At 35.5% G+C, this 17,008-nt stretch overlaps 1 protein-coding gene across 1 annotated transcript in view; it reads left to right on the top strand.

The window, feature by feature from the left end:
* The first annotated feature begins 11,585 nt into the window (after nt 1-11,585).
* The window catches only part of LOC148837633 (regulator of G protein signaling 7-binding protein A-like), a 36,933-nt gene continuing 31,510 nt past the window's right edge, over nt 11,586-17,008 (top strand). Inside the window, exons 1-2 of the mRNA XM_088911002.1 lie at nt 11,586-12,284; nt 13,262-13,428. Of these exons, the coding sequence (XP_088767128.1) occupies nt 12,135-12,284; nt 13,262-13,428 (317 nt within the window). The 5' untranslated portion in view covers nt 11,586-12,134. The remainder of the gene's footprint in view (nt 12,285-13,261; nt 13,429-17,008) is intronic.

The following is a 17,008-nucleotide window of genomic DNA, read 5'->3' as shown; positions in this document are numbered from 1 at the left end:
CTTTCGGTCGAGTGGGGAAGAATTTGTTACCACGGAATCGTCGCCATGGAGACGCCATGCCCTTTTTTAATGCTTTATTTATAACCATTAATAAAAAAAAAAACATACAACATTAAGTAACACCGAAAGAATTAATGTATACATACATTATAAAAAAGTCAGTGGTACTCAATTACTTTGCAGAGATAATTTAACATAACTTAAAATGTCACAGGTTTGTTCAGTGTAGCTTTCTTATTTTTAATGTTTGAAATAATTTTAACGTTAAATTCGATTTCTATTTTAAACAGGATTGGAGAAAACATTGACAGAACAAATGAAATAAATTTCCTTTATTCATGTTAAAAAAATGCATATTGATCATCTAAGTCGAGTTTAAAAACTGGATAATGTTTGTTTAACAAGATACATTTTATGAAACATTTTATATGACACTTCTTAAATTTTATTGGTAAGACAATACATATTTGCCGTTTTCCATACTCTGCCAATTTATATTATTAAATTTGAAATTCCCGTAAGTCTTTGCAGGTGGAATGTACTGTATGTTGGTAAACATACAGTATGTTCCTTATATAATTATTATTACATTTATTTTCTAAAATGTTAACGCCACCCAGTAAGACATTAGCCGTTAATTGATTGGTTGAGTAATTACAGTATATGTTCCGTTATTGCTAAGGAGAGTAATAACCCCCTAGCGATAGCATAGCATCAGATACTATTGCATATTCTTTGGGCGTAATTGGAATCTTAAAGGTGTCCAAAAATCCGCAAAAAATAAGAATGTGTCATTCTAGTTTAGTAATTGTCTCACCATTATAACATACCATTGTCAAACTATCTTTGAAACAAATTGATTTACTTTAATGTACAGTATATCCTTGTTGTTCCAAATACTATATGGGTGTGGGGAGAAATTGTTTATAGGCTAGTGTCCAAGATAAAAGTACATGTTGATGAAGACGCCATGCTCTTGCTGTGCGCAAGATTTTTTGGGGTCATCGGGCGGAGTATTTCCACAGTGGCAAATTAAGCTGTATCTGTTACGAAGTTCTTAGCTTATCACATTTTTAAAAGATACAAACAACGTTTAACACAGATTTCAATGTATACTGTATGATTACATATTAAAATTATCTAAACAATATTATTCGAAAATAGTTTTACAAATGTTGCTTGTAAAATTAATTTGCTTCTTCAAATAACTATACTGGGAAAAGTTCGCCCCAAAATGTATGATTTCTAAGAATAAAGAAACTTGGGCTGTTTCAATAAATTATTGTACTGTTTCTTTTTCTTTGCAGCTATAACGTTAGTTACACGGGTCAGGCGGCAACAAATGCATTGTGATACTCGTCCTTTTTCTCCTTCTTTCTCTTTTGAGGTTTCTCTAATTTATTTCCACTTGGAACAAATAATAAGATACGCAGAAAGTTCAAATCTCGATACATCGTCTTTTTAATCACTACATTCTACTGCTCTTAACCTTACTAATATTACTTATGAATAATAGGTTTATTCCATGCTGAAAAGAGAAGAAAACACATCGTTTCGGCCGTGGAGCTCACACCTGAAGAAGGCTCCACGGCCGAAACGTTGTGTTTTCTTTCTTCTCTTTTCAGCATGGAATTAACCTATTACTTGTTCCTTTACAGCCTACGCATGCTAACGCAGCTACCCACCTGAACTAATATTATTTATACGACAGTCATTTACTGTACAGTATTTTATATACACCTGGTAAGCAAAAGAAATTTGCACCGGGAATAATACTCTCCTATATCAGATGTAAAGACAATTAGCACCAGAAGGCGACAATGTGACCAGATCTCTATCACCTAGCCGTTTAAACGCGATACTGTATTATTTGTGTTTGTACACATACAGACACAGTAGACAGGAATTAAAACCAAAAATTGGACGCCCCCGATAATCTCGCAGGACATACAGTACAACTGAAAAACAAAAGATAAACAGTAAATTATTGTTGATATTATAAATTATGTCAATATTGAACTTCGATACAAATTAAAAGTCATAACTTTATGGGACACGTTTCTAAATAATACCGATTTCAGCAATTCTATATATACATACTTAATTATTCTGCAACACAACATTTTCTTTATTGTTGCCTGTCCCATTACAATCGTTTTCCTGGACATACTGTATATACTGGATGCAGTCTTCATTCTCACTGTTACTTAAAACACATCCTATTGTACAACAACTCAGTGTTAAAGTGTGACTACTGGCAAGCCTGTTGATGATCTGTCCTGCTTAAACTATATAGATTTAGAGATCATTTACAGTAGACAGCATTACTGGATTGAATAAATCCTTCATCAACAAGAATACTTCTTGGGAGATTTCCATTTTGTGGAAAAAATATTTTTGTCATTTATCTCAGCAACACAATCCCATGCTTTTCCACAGCCTCCATAAATATACTGTACAGTACAAAGGAAGAACTGGTTTTGAAACAGAAGAGCCTTCTCACCTTAACCACATTGAAATGTTGTCAGATGAGATTGACAAGAAAAGGTGAAAAAGTGCAGTGCAAACACCATGAAAAAATACAGTATGCTCTATGAATTATTTAACACTAAATTAGGTAAACATAATTATATGATGCTTAGGGTACTTTGTTACCAATCCAATGACTCTCAACTGAAATAGCAGTATAGTTAGTTTACACCACAAAATATTTCCTTAAAAAAATGTCAGTATTAACAAGCATAATGTAATGGCCTCTCTGTAACAGAGCGGCCGGTATGTGACTGTAGAAACGGGGTTGAGCCGCCAGAGGGCAGTGTGCAGACAATCCCAGTTACGCATTCCTGGCATTCTCATGAGGAAATCAGGGAACTGGCGTCTCCAGGTACACGCAGAAGCCAAAGATTGTCTAACCAGACTTTTACAGTAACCTTGGACAGTGAGATTATATAATACCAAGGTGAGAGTCTATGGGGAAATTTTAAAAGATTTAAAACTACTCTGGCTGAGGGGCAGTAAAAGCAAAGACGAGACTTACCTTAATTAGAGGCAGCCTCAATGGCTGCAATACTAGCCTGCCAATAAGAAATTATCAACCAGGTGAGGCATTTCCACTGCTACTTACTTCTGAAGTGAAGTTAAACAGTGCATTTAAGGAAGGTAGTTCCCTTAGCAATTTAATCTCCCATGCTCATTACCTTGCTGTGCTACCATCAAAGATTGTCTATTACAGTCTCATTATGGAAAACCCGTGGGAAGCACGACTCATTGGCAATGTATTGTATCTACTCTACCTGTCCCCAAAAAGCTAAAGGGTAAGAAAAGCACAGAGGAATTGCTAGACATGCTGTAAAAAACAATATCTTTGCTGATGTTAACACTAGGGCTGGGCGATATGGCCAAAAACATTATCACGATAAAAATTTTCATATCAGTCGATATCGATAATTATCACAATAAATGTCAAATCATTATTTCTTTCAAGTTTAAAAGCAGATTTTTTCTCCTGAGTGAAAGTTGAAGAAACCAGACAGTTAATTGGTAAATTAAACAACTCTTTATTTTAAGAACACAACAAACACTTGCCAAACAGCAGAAACAATAAACAAATCCGTTACCTGCCCGTTCTGCAACATGCACGCGCACATGCGCATGCGCACAGTATTTTGTGTGCATGCGCAAAGCATAAACATATAAATCGAACATTTATCGAACTTTTGTTAAAATTATATTGAGGAAAATTATATCGCGATAATTATCGTTATCGAATTATCGCCCAGCTCTAGTTAACGCTTTTAACAAAGATAATATACTATAAGGGTAAATGGTTTACATGACATTCTATACAATTTAAAAGATTTCTTCCCAAAGACTTTAAGAGAAGGAGATATTCCTTCTTAATCCCATCTTTTTAAATCGGACAAAAGAAACTGCTGATCTAACTTGCATATTTTTGATCAGAGGGTAAAATGAGAGATGATCTTATTAATTTTGATCAGGAAACCTACCAAAATGGCTACCCTTGTTGGTTGTCATTAGCTCCGGTGCTTAATATGAGAGCTTATAGGATTTATGATGGCTCTGATGCATGTAGGGACAAGTCTTGTAAATTCATATTTAAATGTCCCCACTATACCAACTAGCACATTATACTTCAGGCAGCCAAAAAATTAGATGCACTATCTCAGCCTCAAGGATATCCAGTCCTATACTTCCTGGATTATTCTGCTTTCATAGAGAAATTCTTTTGCCATCTTTGAACTGTGGAGCTTCCATCTTTACCTAACTACGCTGAAGATCATACATAGTTGCTTATTCAGTCTGTTTTATGTTACGTCTTACTTGGCTCATCATGGTTTTATCCTGATATTCTTTCCTGGTAATGCTATATTGCACTATGTGGATATGGACATTTTTCAAAAAGACAGATTGGTTTCTCACTAGCCTTCCATTCCTGTGAAATACAGTATATGAATTATAATTTAAGTCCAGTATCTTTATAATACTAAATAACTGAAGAGGACAGATAACATTACATTTTTGTATGTGACAATACTACCTGAAAGTAAATACTGGGGTGTTCTAAAAAATCATAAAGTTACTTTATAAAGATTGTACAATGGTAGCATTCTGGGGGAAAAAAGTACTTACAAAAAGGAAAAAAATGCATTCTTAAACAGTAAACTGCAGTCTTTCAAGAACGTTTCTACTAGAAGTTCCAAAAAAACTAGCAAATACCAGGCTGTACTATGATCACACAAAGTCACAATACTAAGATCAAACGAGAAAAAAACTAACTTGTTAAATACCCCAAACTCCACCCCCCCACTTCCTATTGATTGACAGGAAGCCTCCATTCAAACGGGGGGTGAGGCGGGCTCTGTAACACAAAATGGCGGAACAAACGGATAAGGACAAGACTGAGTATCCTCAACAGGTAAGACAAATACAAAATAATTCATAAATGCCATATAAAGTTAAAAAGAAAGTGGCATTGTTCCAGAATGAAAAGGGTAACAGATGAGTAATTGAAAAAGGTTTATGAGAGACAATGGACATGTGACACTGTCCCTTTGTCACACATGATGAGAAAGCAAAGATTGTTAGTTGATTATGACTAACATACAGTATGTTCTTATGTGACTTTTCTTTCTCATTGGTCACATACAGTCTCAAGACACAAGCAGTGCAATTTTAAATTCTTTAAATGAAGTCTTTAATCCTGGGATGTGTGCAGTTGAATTTTTAGTTGTTTCTTTTTACAGGAAAAACCTTGTTTATTGCAAGCTTTAAAACATCTTTCCAGGTCTGGTGCTCATATCTAAAAACAACAAGGTTGTGATTAAATGCTTTGTTAATCAATATAATATTGCTTTGGCTTCTAATCTGAATAAAAGGCACAGTGAGTGTATTTCCCAATTACAATTCTGCAGTTGGAAACAGAACATAACACCAGGAATTGATTTCTGGCCAATCTGAAAAGTGAGTTTTAAAACCTCAGATATTAGAGCAGTATCTGTAAACAAAATAAGACAGCTCTTCTATGAATATACTGAACACTGTGGTACAGTAGGTTACTTCTACTGTACCAGTAGCTAGTGCCTAGCTTTGTTGAGACATTCAAAGATATCAATAATTCTGTACTCTCTGAGTTCTCTGAGTCTCTATTCTAAGGAAACAAGCACAGATGTGGCCAAACCACAGAAATTAAAATAGTTAAACTCACTGAAATAATGAAGATTAAATAAATTTAAAAAAAGAAAACCAAAATAAATAAAAAGAAAAAATATGCTAATTAAATAAATGTAAAAATATAAGAAAAAGCTCATGTAAATTAAAAAAAATCGAATTAAATTAAGAAAAGGCTAAATTATACAAATATGCTTTGAAATTATATTTAAAACATTCCAGTTGAGGGTAGAAAATGGGTAAAGAGTTCATATGGCTGATAAAAGTGATTTCATGTAAAGTAATATACAATTTTAAACTCAAATTTATAATGAGGTGGTATGGTGGTTTCACAGCTCTAGGGTCTTCAGTTTTGGGACACCAGCATCTTCTATGCTTTTGGGAAGGCTGTAGATTGCTCTGGACTTTATCGGGAAAAAGTGGTTATACCAAAATGGATTGAATTCCATAATGCAAATTTAGCCAATGAAGTGATGCCATCAAGCGAGTACTGTTGGTTTTTTTCTTGCATTCTAACATCTGTATCATGCACAAGCTCCAAGCAAGATAAGGTGTTACTTGAAAAAAAAAAATTAAAGCACTAACATACAGAATTACATCCAGTATGTACGGTACAGTATATACTGCATAGTGAAATATACAGTATAGTTTCTAGTATGTCATAAAAGAGGTATACTTTGCTACTTTTCATTAGATTTAGCTAATGTACACATAAAAGGTAATATACATGAAGATAATCTGAAACAGAATTTTGATTATTAAGCAATACATTTTGCTTGGAATGATCAATTAATGTCTAAAGGTCAGTAGCTAAAGTCTTTCACTAGCTCATACACACTTACTGTACATCTCCAATTTAATCAATTGAAGTTAATACAGCTGTGGATCAAATTGATTTTTCTGTGCACAATTTCAAGTGGCCGGTTAAGTGGGCAGTCCTAACCCTAATGGCCATACTGTACCACTTTGCATTTCTTCTTGGTTGTTTTAACCTGCCTAAATATCAGTATTTTTATATCCACAGATATGCATTTACTTTGTACTTTTGCCACATTATGATCACTTCCACAAGATTTCCTTTTGCCATTATGGCAGTTCATCACACAATGATGAGTTGGGAAAGGTGATCAGTAAACCTGATGGCTCTTATTGGCTCACGGGAAATGTAAACAAAACATTGTCACAGCTTAACGTACACTAGTTTAATTTATTGCTGCATTTACACTACTACTTTTTGAATGGTTCTATGATTTTAAAAAATATAGATTGTACAAAACAGGCCTTTGAGACAAATTTTGTTATAAAGTAGCTTTTTTACCAGAAGTTCAAATAATAGCAGTATCATTGCAGTCTACTGTAGATGTTATAAAGGCAGGTATTATTTTCTAAATATTAAGTTAAGAGTGTATTCTCTTGTTTCTCTGTGATATTTACTGTATACCAGTTCCTGAAATGCGTATACTGTTTGATAACTGTGGTAGATACAGTACTTTGGATATGGAACAAATTGGTCAAAATAGACTCTTATACTCTGAAATCCATTTCTGTGACAGCTTATCGTCATCTGCATATTGGTGAATTAAACTCTCCCTTATTTTCAACAGAAGTGTACTCAGAATATGATCCATGTCCTGAGCAAAACTGAAGCATATTTGACTAGATGGTTAAGTTCTCAGGCAGCTCTTAGTAGTAAAAATTAGTCTGCTTCAGGGAGTTAATTCCTTGTATTCATATATCTCCTTTTAATCACTCTCTGTAGAACAAATTAATTCTACTGTAACTAGTTTCTTTTTGGATTCCGGTTGATAAACTTTCAGTGTTCCAAGATTTGGTGGCCTGGCTGTACCTAATGTTACTGTACATATTACTATTGGGTTTTGTAACAATGGGTTTTTAGGGCATATGTTTTATGGTGCTAAATTGCTAAAAGTATTAATTAACGGAATTAGATTCCTGAATATTATGTGTGTGTGAAGAGAGGCATAAAAAGCATATATATTAGTTGTTTTCAAGATATCAACCTAATGTCATGTCACAATGACCCACTACCCCTAAACAAATTAAAAGCTGCTTGCAGGGGTGCCGATGAGCCCAGATGCCATTAGTTTCCCTGTTTTATCATTCAAAAACCCTGTGGCTGAAGTGGAGGATCAGTTTAGTGAATAATATTGCTAACTTTGTAGGTGAGGTGGAGAGGAACAAAGAGCTATTTTACCTGGTAATCATCAGGACATTGTAATGTCATTAGACAATGTAATGTTGGGACATTGTAAAATAAAAGATATGGTCTGGAATGTTAGTTCCTATCTGCCATACAGTAGGTGCCCATTACCAGTATTATATAAAATACATTACATGGCAGTAAGTAAAATAGAATTTATCATTTAAGTGGTATAATTTGTTTTATTGTTAATAAAAATGTTGTTATACAGTTTTACCTGTATTCTTTTTGTAGTGTTGACAACAATCAAAAGAAACAAGAAGTTGAGAAACAGAATGCACCCATGATGGAAACAGATTAGATTTGGCTCTACTCACTTCTTGGGTTTTCCCACTTCGATGTATACTTCGATGAAAGACTCCACCTTTCACACCTGTAGGGGGTCATAGGACACAGCTTTGTCCTCCCATCCAATGGCTGATCTCATCAACAGGTTCCACAAGGAGTATACCTTCTTCTCTATGTGATTTTCTGCCATCCATCCATCTATTCCTCCATCCAAGTTCTAACTGCTTTTCCCAGTTCAGTGTCAATCCCTTCCAAATGAGCTTTTTATGGGATAGAAAACTGCACAAGATGGATGGTAGTCCTGATTGGAAAGCAATCTACTGTATGTGAACATCTTATTGGCTTCTAAAATGAATGCACAAAAGCTAATCCATTTAAAACTTGAATGTGTGCATCCAGGGGTATAATTTCTATTTTTACCAACTAAAAATCAAAAGAACAGTTGGGTTTGAACATTGCTTTAAATAAATAATAAACCTTCTATTATGATCAGAAATGCATTTATTCCTGATAAGGGTTTCAGCAACATGGAAAGAAGCCAAGAGGAAAAAGCACAGGGCATAAGGCAGCATTACAGTGTATCAAGTGATGCCTGTCCATCACAGGACATACAGTACACACAAGCATACAGTGGCAATTTAGAGGCATCAATTAATTACACCAGATTATCTTTGGAAGGTGTTAGAAACTGGGACACCCAAGAAAAACCCACACAGACACTGGGAGGGTATACAATCACCAAACAGCAGGCACCCCAGGCCCTAACTGAACAAAGGATAAAAGAGCTGTGAAATGGTAACACTAGCTACCACACCTGTAATAGAGGCATGAAACCTGCAATTTGTACAGAATCTCCAGAATCGTTGTAATTTTCCAGAAATTGCACAATGATGTGTCAGGATAAAGTACACTAAATTTAACAAAGAATGACAAGTAAATGTAAACATTCCACAAAGTCTTTTGGGAAAAGAAGAAAAAAATAAACCACACCTCCATCTATCCATTTTCTAACCACTTCTTGCAATTCAGGGTTGCTGCGGACTTGGAGCCTATCCCAGCAACCAGCAGGCACAAGGCAGGCTAAACCCTGAGTGTGATGCTAGTCCATCACAGGGCACACACATACTGTAAACACAGATGCACTCACTCACACCTAGGGCCAATTATCCAAAAAGCCAATTAACATACCAGTATTTTTTGGACTGTTAGGAAACTGGAGCATCTGGAGGGAACCTTTGTGAGCTTGGGGAAAATATGCAAACTCCAAGCAGGAAGTAGCCCAGAAACTGAACACAAGACTCCAGCACTATGAGACAGAAATGCTAACCACTGTGCTGCCCATAACCCACACATGAACTGAAGTACATGAAGTACTCATATCATGAAGTACAAATTGAATTAGACATCTACAGTTTATATTTATCACCTTTTCGGTCTGTGCAAAGAACAGTAGCAACGCAAAGCTGATAGAGATAATGGAACAAACATGTGATAGAAGAACAGACAGAAAATCCATCTACAAGATTAATACCATAATCAAACTGGAGCAGGGATATGTGGAAAAGATGACTACAGATTGTTGTTACAAATGGGTGTTATGAAAATGCAAAATATCAGGAACTGCTAAATAATATCAGGTTATTTAGTAAATGAATAAAATAACCATGACCTCCAACTGGTAAATGATTTCTGCCAGTATATACCCGAGTGATTGGTATAGTTTGAGGCATGTGAACTCTTTGCTCTCTCAGTTTTTGTGAAAAGAGAAAATTCAAGTACAGTTGGTTAGTGTGTATGACAGTGATACACACTACACTACACACCACATTAACATACAGCATACAAGTTTCTCTATGTATACAGTATGTAAAGACATGGCATTTCAGAGGTCTACATCCAAACCAACCAGAATACTCTAGACTGGTATCAAGTACTGTACAGTACTTCACTCTTAAATAATGCCTACAGAGACCAAAGAAGAGATAACTGTTTCTAAACTAAATAGAATGCAACCTACAATTAAGTTTCTTTCTCTCTAACCTGGATGCCACCACATAAATGGAAGCCTATCTCCCTATTCTAAAATGAACCTACTACGTAGGAGAGGCAATTTTAAACGGAGGAATTCTTCATTCAGGAACTCCAAGTTCCCCAAAAGCTAGAGAATAGCAAGCTCTCTTAGTAAGATTTAAATACTTTGCTCCAATCTGATTTTTTTTCTGATGATCGTGAAGTAGGGACTTTCGACTGGCATAAGCATCAAGATCTGTCTCCTGCTGTCCCCTCTCATGTTCTGCCCTTCTTTTCTTCCTTGGCCTTGATCTGATCTTATAGATTGTGTCTTTTTGGACTGTTGATTCACACTTAATTATTTGCCCAGACCTTAATTAACAAAGGTTAACCTAGGTAAACTTTATGATTGCTTTGATCATGGCCTCTGGACCTACCACACAAACAAATATCCCCTCTGCTTTGAAACAAGAAATGTTTACACTGCCAGGTGTTATACACCTAGAATCTTTATCTACAGTCTTGGACACCTCCATTGTCACCTACCTCAGCCTGTAACATTATTAAAGAATATGGTTCCATATATTTTATTTGAATATATATATTAATATTCTATACATGGGATTTGCACTTCATTAAGATTGTTTCTATTTCTTTACAAAATTATTTTCTTTCAATCACTATGTTTTATAGAGAGTGTGTATATTGTTTACCAGGACTTTGTAATGCACACAATAAATGTTGTTTTCATAAAGTGAATCTGGAAGAGACGATTCTTGCCTTTTCTCTTGCTTGCACAAAACGTTTTTTTACCTTTTTAATATTGTTACTATTGTGAATTTCCTGGGTATAATTTATGAAAAAAAGTTACCATTTCCTGTGGTAAAGTGGCAGTAAATGGTACGGTAAGTGCCAGCTGGGAAAATAGTGACTTAATTTGCTGCACAACATACAGTAGAATTGTTTAAACCACAAAATATTCAGATTTGAATGTATTACTCAAATAAAGTATAATATATATATAGTTTTCTTTATTGTTATGCTTGGGTTTGTACAGTATGTAACACTTCGTTTCTTACAGCCAGGCAACCTTTTACTGCTGATAAATTCAGAAACATTTTACTTAATATAAACAATCCTGTACCCACCCACATGCTGTAAAATGATAAAACACAATCTTCTATTGGAACTAGATTTCTAACAATCGTGTCTCAGAAGTAGTATAATTGATGCTATTGAACATTTCATTGGGTAAATGTGTAAGCTCATGGGGGTCTGGTTTGATGGATCACATTAGTATTCCTGTCCTATGAATGTGCTCTGTTGCTAACCACGTCAGTCTGCCACATTCCGTGCGTCTCCTGTTCCTACCAAGGTTAGATATATTCTCAGAAGAAGACCTTGGAAACAAGATAGGGACTATCCATAGCAACCTTAATATATTTTGTCGTGTGCTTCATACCATTTGCAGACGACTTACTGACGATTACTACTACTATCACTTCGAATACTCGTAGTGATGTTAGTGCTTAAATAGGTGTTTGAATTGCTGTCGATTCTATATTCAACTTCTTAGATCGTAAATGGAAACTCCTAACTCTAAGCCATGGTTACATCTGGACAGCTGTGTATTCGCCTCTGAAGTAAACGTACTGTAAGCCACAATGTGTGTGGACATTTCAGCTGGTATTAGGCTTTTGTCGAACTGAAGGTGACTTGCCTTGCTGTCGAAGCGATGCAGAAAAGAGTCGCAAGCGCTCATCCGGCACTCCTGCAAGCTGAAGGTTGCCTGCAAAAAGATCTGTTTGAACAATAGAGTTATTTTGAGGCACTGGCTCGCTGTTTCAAAAGCCAAAGCCAAAAAAAAAGAAAAGAAAAATACACACCCTTTCTTATCAGCTTAGGTTTGATTATTGGATGTGTATGCATGAGTTCTGCACCGAATGGGCGCAAGAACCGCCCCAGATCCGCTGGATCCATTTTTCAAAGCGGCAAGGCACCTTACAGGGACCCAGAGCGCAGAGAGAGCACGGAGAGTACCCTAAAAACGCAACGAGCCCTGGAGGACTGCAGGATGGTAAGAACACTAGATTGGTGCTGCAATTGTATCCGCTGCTCCGGTGTGACTCCCCCACCTTTTCAATTCAGATCACGCGCAGTTGCACTATTTTTAAAACTGCAGTGAACCTTTCGTACAATCTATGCATCTGAACTGCAGAGTGATTAAATGCAATAATGTGTTGTGTACAGTATATTGAGTCATTAAATAAAATTTCTGATTTCTACTGATCCGCGATTGACTTCATCATGATAAGCAATATTGAGTATTGGTGCACGCTATTTCTATAAAATGTGTTTTTATTGTTAAACTGTTTTTTATATATATATAATTGTGCTGTATATGTGAAAATGTAGTTAGGATTCATTGGCATGCCTTGCTAATTTGTCAAGTTAGATGCGAAAAGCCTTTGTACAGGCTTCCTGTAGATGTTAGAGCGCACCATAGGGCTTCTTTAAATTCTTAAAACGGTAATATAATCTGTCTAGCGCACCAGTGGATGTGGTGTTCAAGAGTGAGCAGTATTGTTGATGGAAACAGCATCATTACACCAACAAAAGCTTAAAAATGAACTGTACGTCTCACTATGTAATCATTTTCTAGTAATAACAAAAATATTGTTCCATTGCTAAAACCTAATATACAGTATATTGGATATTTAATTTCCAGGTCTATCGTAAATATTACAGTATGTGGGGGTATCACACATATCGTTCCTTTCAACATCACGGTTCCTTATAAAACATTCTATTATTTCACCTGTAAGAACTAATATTTTATTAAACCATTCTGTTTTCTTAAAATGTGGTTCTACTGAAGAAAAAAAGAATATGTTGTCAACGCTGCGATATCGTCTCATTCAACGATAATATTTACATAGGTGGTGCTTCTTACTGTAGGTCAGGTATTAATCTAGCATAAAGATTGTTCTTAAAACTAAAATGTATTATAAGTGAGCAACAGGCTTATCAGAATAAAAGGACTGTGTTTTTCAGATTGTCCAGGAGTTCAATACACTGGTGGCCCTGTACCGTGAACTAGTCATTTCCATTGGAGATGTGTCGGTCGACTGTCCTTCTCTTCGCGCGGAAATGCATAAGACACGAACCCAAGGCTGTGAGCTGGCCCGAACCGCACATCAAAATCTTACAGTGATTTCTGGGTAAGAACAAACACAAATAACGCTGTACTGGAAGGAATCTAGACCCGTTTTACCTGTGAGTGTTTTGCTTTTGAAAGAATCCATGCACCATTTTTTTTTTAATTTTCATGATAAACTCGAATTCCTCATTTTGATTAGGAGCTGTCTATGGTGCTGATAACCTGTGGCGCTCATCACTTATGCTCCTTGCTAAATTATATTTTCAAGGTCGAATCCATTCTGTATTTACATGAGTCTAAATGCGTTTTATTCACACGCTTCGAAAGCAAGGGTCAGTGTTCAGGACCAGTGTTAATAATGCTGATCTTAGAGAAATGAGAACGGGTTGACGCCTCTAACGGACTTTGAAGTCAATCATTTGACGCATTTCTGCTTTGGTAAGAGAAATCTGTTGGGAGAAGTATCGTACCATGACATGTTGGGATCATATATAAGTGCATTTACAACTAATAAAACTGTGATACATGTACTTTTTTTTTTTACATGACCCTGTTCGTAACTGCACCAGATTCCGTTTAAAGCAGGTGAACTGTCCTAATCGGGAGGTTCTTTAACCTACTTTGTACTGTACCTTTTAAATTGTACCTTCCACTTTTCATTTAGACTCTCTGGAGACTGACTTTAATTGGAACTATTTTAAATAATTTTTCAAAAGCATTTTCAAGGAGGGAAGTGAAAAATCTGGTAGCACAGATCATGAAGATTGTATTAAATCACCCAGTCCTGTGCTTTCCATTCCCTTGTGCATAATTGTGACCTAGAAACTTTCAGCATCAGACTGTGTTTGTGTTATTGTACAACATGACTTACAAATAAGATAATAGAATAGTATATAATGTATACAGCCTGTGACACTGTGAAAAGAGAAACTTCTTTATATATGATTAGATTATATTTCCCTAATACATTTTACATTATCATTTTTTAGTTGTTCGTGGACAATGTTGATAGCAATGGAAGGAACAGTGATTGAAGAAATTATGTATATTTTTCAATATATTTGTATGCATCTTGTTTATCTTTAATATGTGCAATACAGGATGTAAAACCAAGGAGAAAGATAGAGAATTTTAGTTTTGTAGTAAAGCAGAGTGTTTATTCTGTACTACCAGCTCCACTGTCACTTTGTAGGGTTACACCTGAAGAGTTCAACACAGGGATTACACTGGGTTTTTCAGTCTTTTTAAAAATAAGTATTTTAAGCTTGTGACAACATAACAGGTTTATTTTTTCCCACATTTTTGTATTTAAATTTACTATTTATATTTTCATGCACCTAGAAAATTCAGGTGGCATGGTTACCTTTGCAGGCAAATTCTGGGGTGTTATCTATGTGGAGTTTGTATGTTCTTCCTGTGTTCACATGGGCTTCCTCCCACAGATCCAAAACATACTGGTAGTTTAATTGTTTTCTGGGAAGACTGGCTCTGATGTGAGAGTCTGTGTGTGCCCTGCAATGAGCTGGTGTCCTGACGTGCACCCGTTGCTTGGCAGGGTAGGGTCTATGACCTCATAGTGACCAGAAAATGAATGCATGGAAAATCTCAAATTTACAAAAAATTTAAAAAAAGGGAATTGGATGAAATTCATGCAAGGCAAAAATATTAGAATTGTTCACATAAATACAAAACATTATGTTTCTTAGTGAAACACAATGTCATTTAAGCATTCTAAGCCCTAATGCAGACATTTCTGTATTGTCAAGATGGTAAAGAACAATGACTGAGCAGGCAATGTGTTTGCAATCAGACCATTGAATGGGCTGTTATTGGCGTGAGGTTGCATGATTGGATTGGGTCAGGAGGTACTGGCTGTAACTCCCAGGTGATTGAATGGCTCAGTAGGTACCATCCAGCAGGTACCAGCAGGCCCATTCATTGTCATTCCAAGTCCAGCAGGCATCATCCTCCTCCGTTCAATGGTCTGATCATGAATAGATCTGGTAGACAGAGTGCTGTCAGATCTACAGTACACTAGGACACAGTTTTACGTTTGCATTGCTGTACCTATCAAATCAACAGAACACATATAGGAGCATTTTTTAACACTAAATATACCATTAATGTCTCCCTCCATTGTGGAAAATCAACACAACTATTAAACAATCTGGAATGCTTTGGAATGTAAACATTTTCTTCTGTATAACTGCACAGAGTGTATGGATGAAAAGCCACTTCTAATATATACATGTTGTATCTGATCCCTGATGTGAACATTGTTGAATTTCTTACACACATATATACACTATATATATGAAAAAATGAGACATGACAGGCTGTTAGTTGTGGTAGAATAACTGCGTGCCCAGTGGCATAGTAAGGAACAAGTTTATAGGGGATTCAAACCTTAAAATGTGGTTATTCCAGCACAACTAACATCATGGGGTGTCTTATAAGCACTCATAAAAAGGATTAGTAGCTAGAAATAAACATGTACACATTTTATTTAAAGTCAGAGAAAGGGAAAAGTCTTTATACACTAATGACATAAGGCTTTTGTTGATCTATTTGTTATACTATCATATGGAATTTGAGTTTTTTTTATTTCTAACAACTTCATTAATATATAAATGGAATCTTGTAGTATGGAATCTTACCTATGTTATTACACAGAAAATTTTTTTTTTAAAATAAAATATTCACCAGAAAGATAAATTGCTGCACATATGTTTCTATTATTTTGCTGACTGTAAAAAGGAACTGACACACAGTCTGATTTTATGACATTCTAACCATTCATAAAACAATGTCTAAAGACCTGGCTAATAGTAGTTTTGAAATCAGGAAAACAGGAAGATAAAAAAAGAATAATCAAAAAAATAGCATTCTGTAAAAGGTGTAAAACTAAAAAAAAAACCAACAGAAGAGTCTTTGTGTTACAACTGTCAAAATAAATATCTGAATTTCAGTTTGGAAAAGTGAGAGCAACGGTTTTGGGGTTAGAACTGGTGCTGTTGTTTCTTGACTGCTGGTACCTGTATACATTGAAATATTTTAGACAATGATGTATTGCCAGCATTGCTTTAATTTTGTGATGAAGGCTCATCTATCTATGAGTAAACCATTAATAATATTTACAAAAACTCAGATTATAAGAAGGTAATTCACAGAAAATAGTGCTTAAACGTTTTATTTTAGCAAACATTACAGACCCTCGCTCTGACAGAGCACTGAGGTAACCTGAAGTGGCAATTAAGAAGAAACGATAGAAATAACAATTGCTCCATTTCCAACTGCCCAATGGGGTAAAACAAAGAAAATTAAGTGAGCATACTGAAATGATGCAATATTCGCTCATTCTTCTTTGTAGACTTGCTCAAATTCTGTCAAGGAGGATGAAGTTCATTGATGAACAGTGATGATCAAGTCTTGCCACAGGTTTTCTATTGGATTGAAGTAAAGACTTTGACTGGGTCACTCAAAGAAATTCACTTCCTTCTTCTTAAGCTATGCCTGAGTAGCTTTGGCCTTGTGTTTTGTGTCATCATTTTTTCACACTTAAAAGGTAATTTTTGTCCCAGCTTGAGATCTCTAGTAGACAAACAGGTTTTCCTGTAAAATTTCTGTTCTTTGCTCCATCC

This window comes from Atractosteus spatula, chromosome 3 (assembly GCF_055471065.1).
Source record: "Atractosteus spatula isolate fAtrSpa1 chromosome 3, fAtrSpa1.hap1, whole genome shotgun sequence".
In the NCBI taxonomy this organism is placed as follows: domain Eukaryota; kingdom Metazoa; phylum Chordata; class Actinopteri; order Semionotiformes; family Lepisosteidae; genus Atractosteus; species Atractosteus spatula.
Note: the sequence above shows the minus strand (reverse complement) of the source record. Positions and strands in the feature narration are given on the sequence as shown.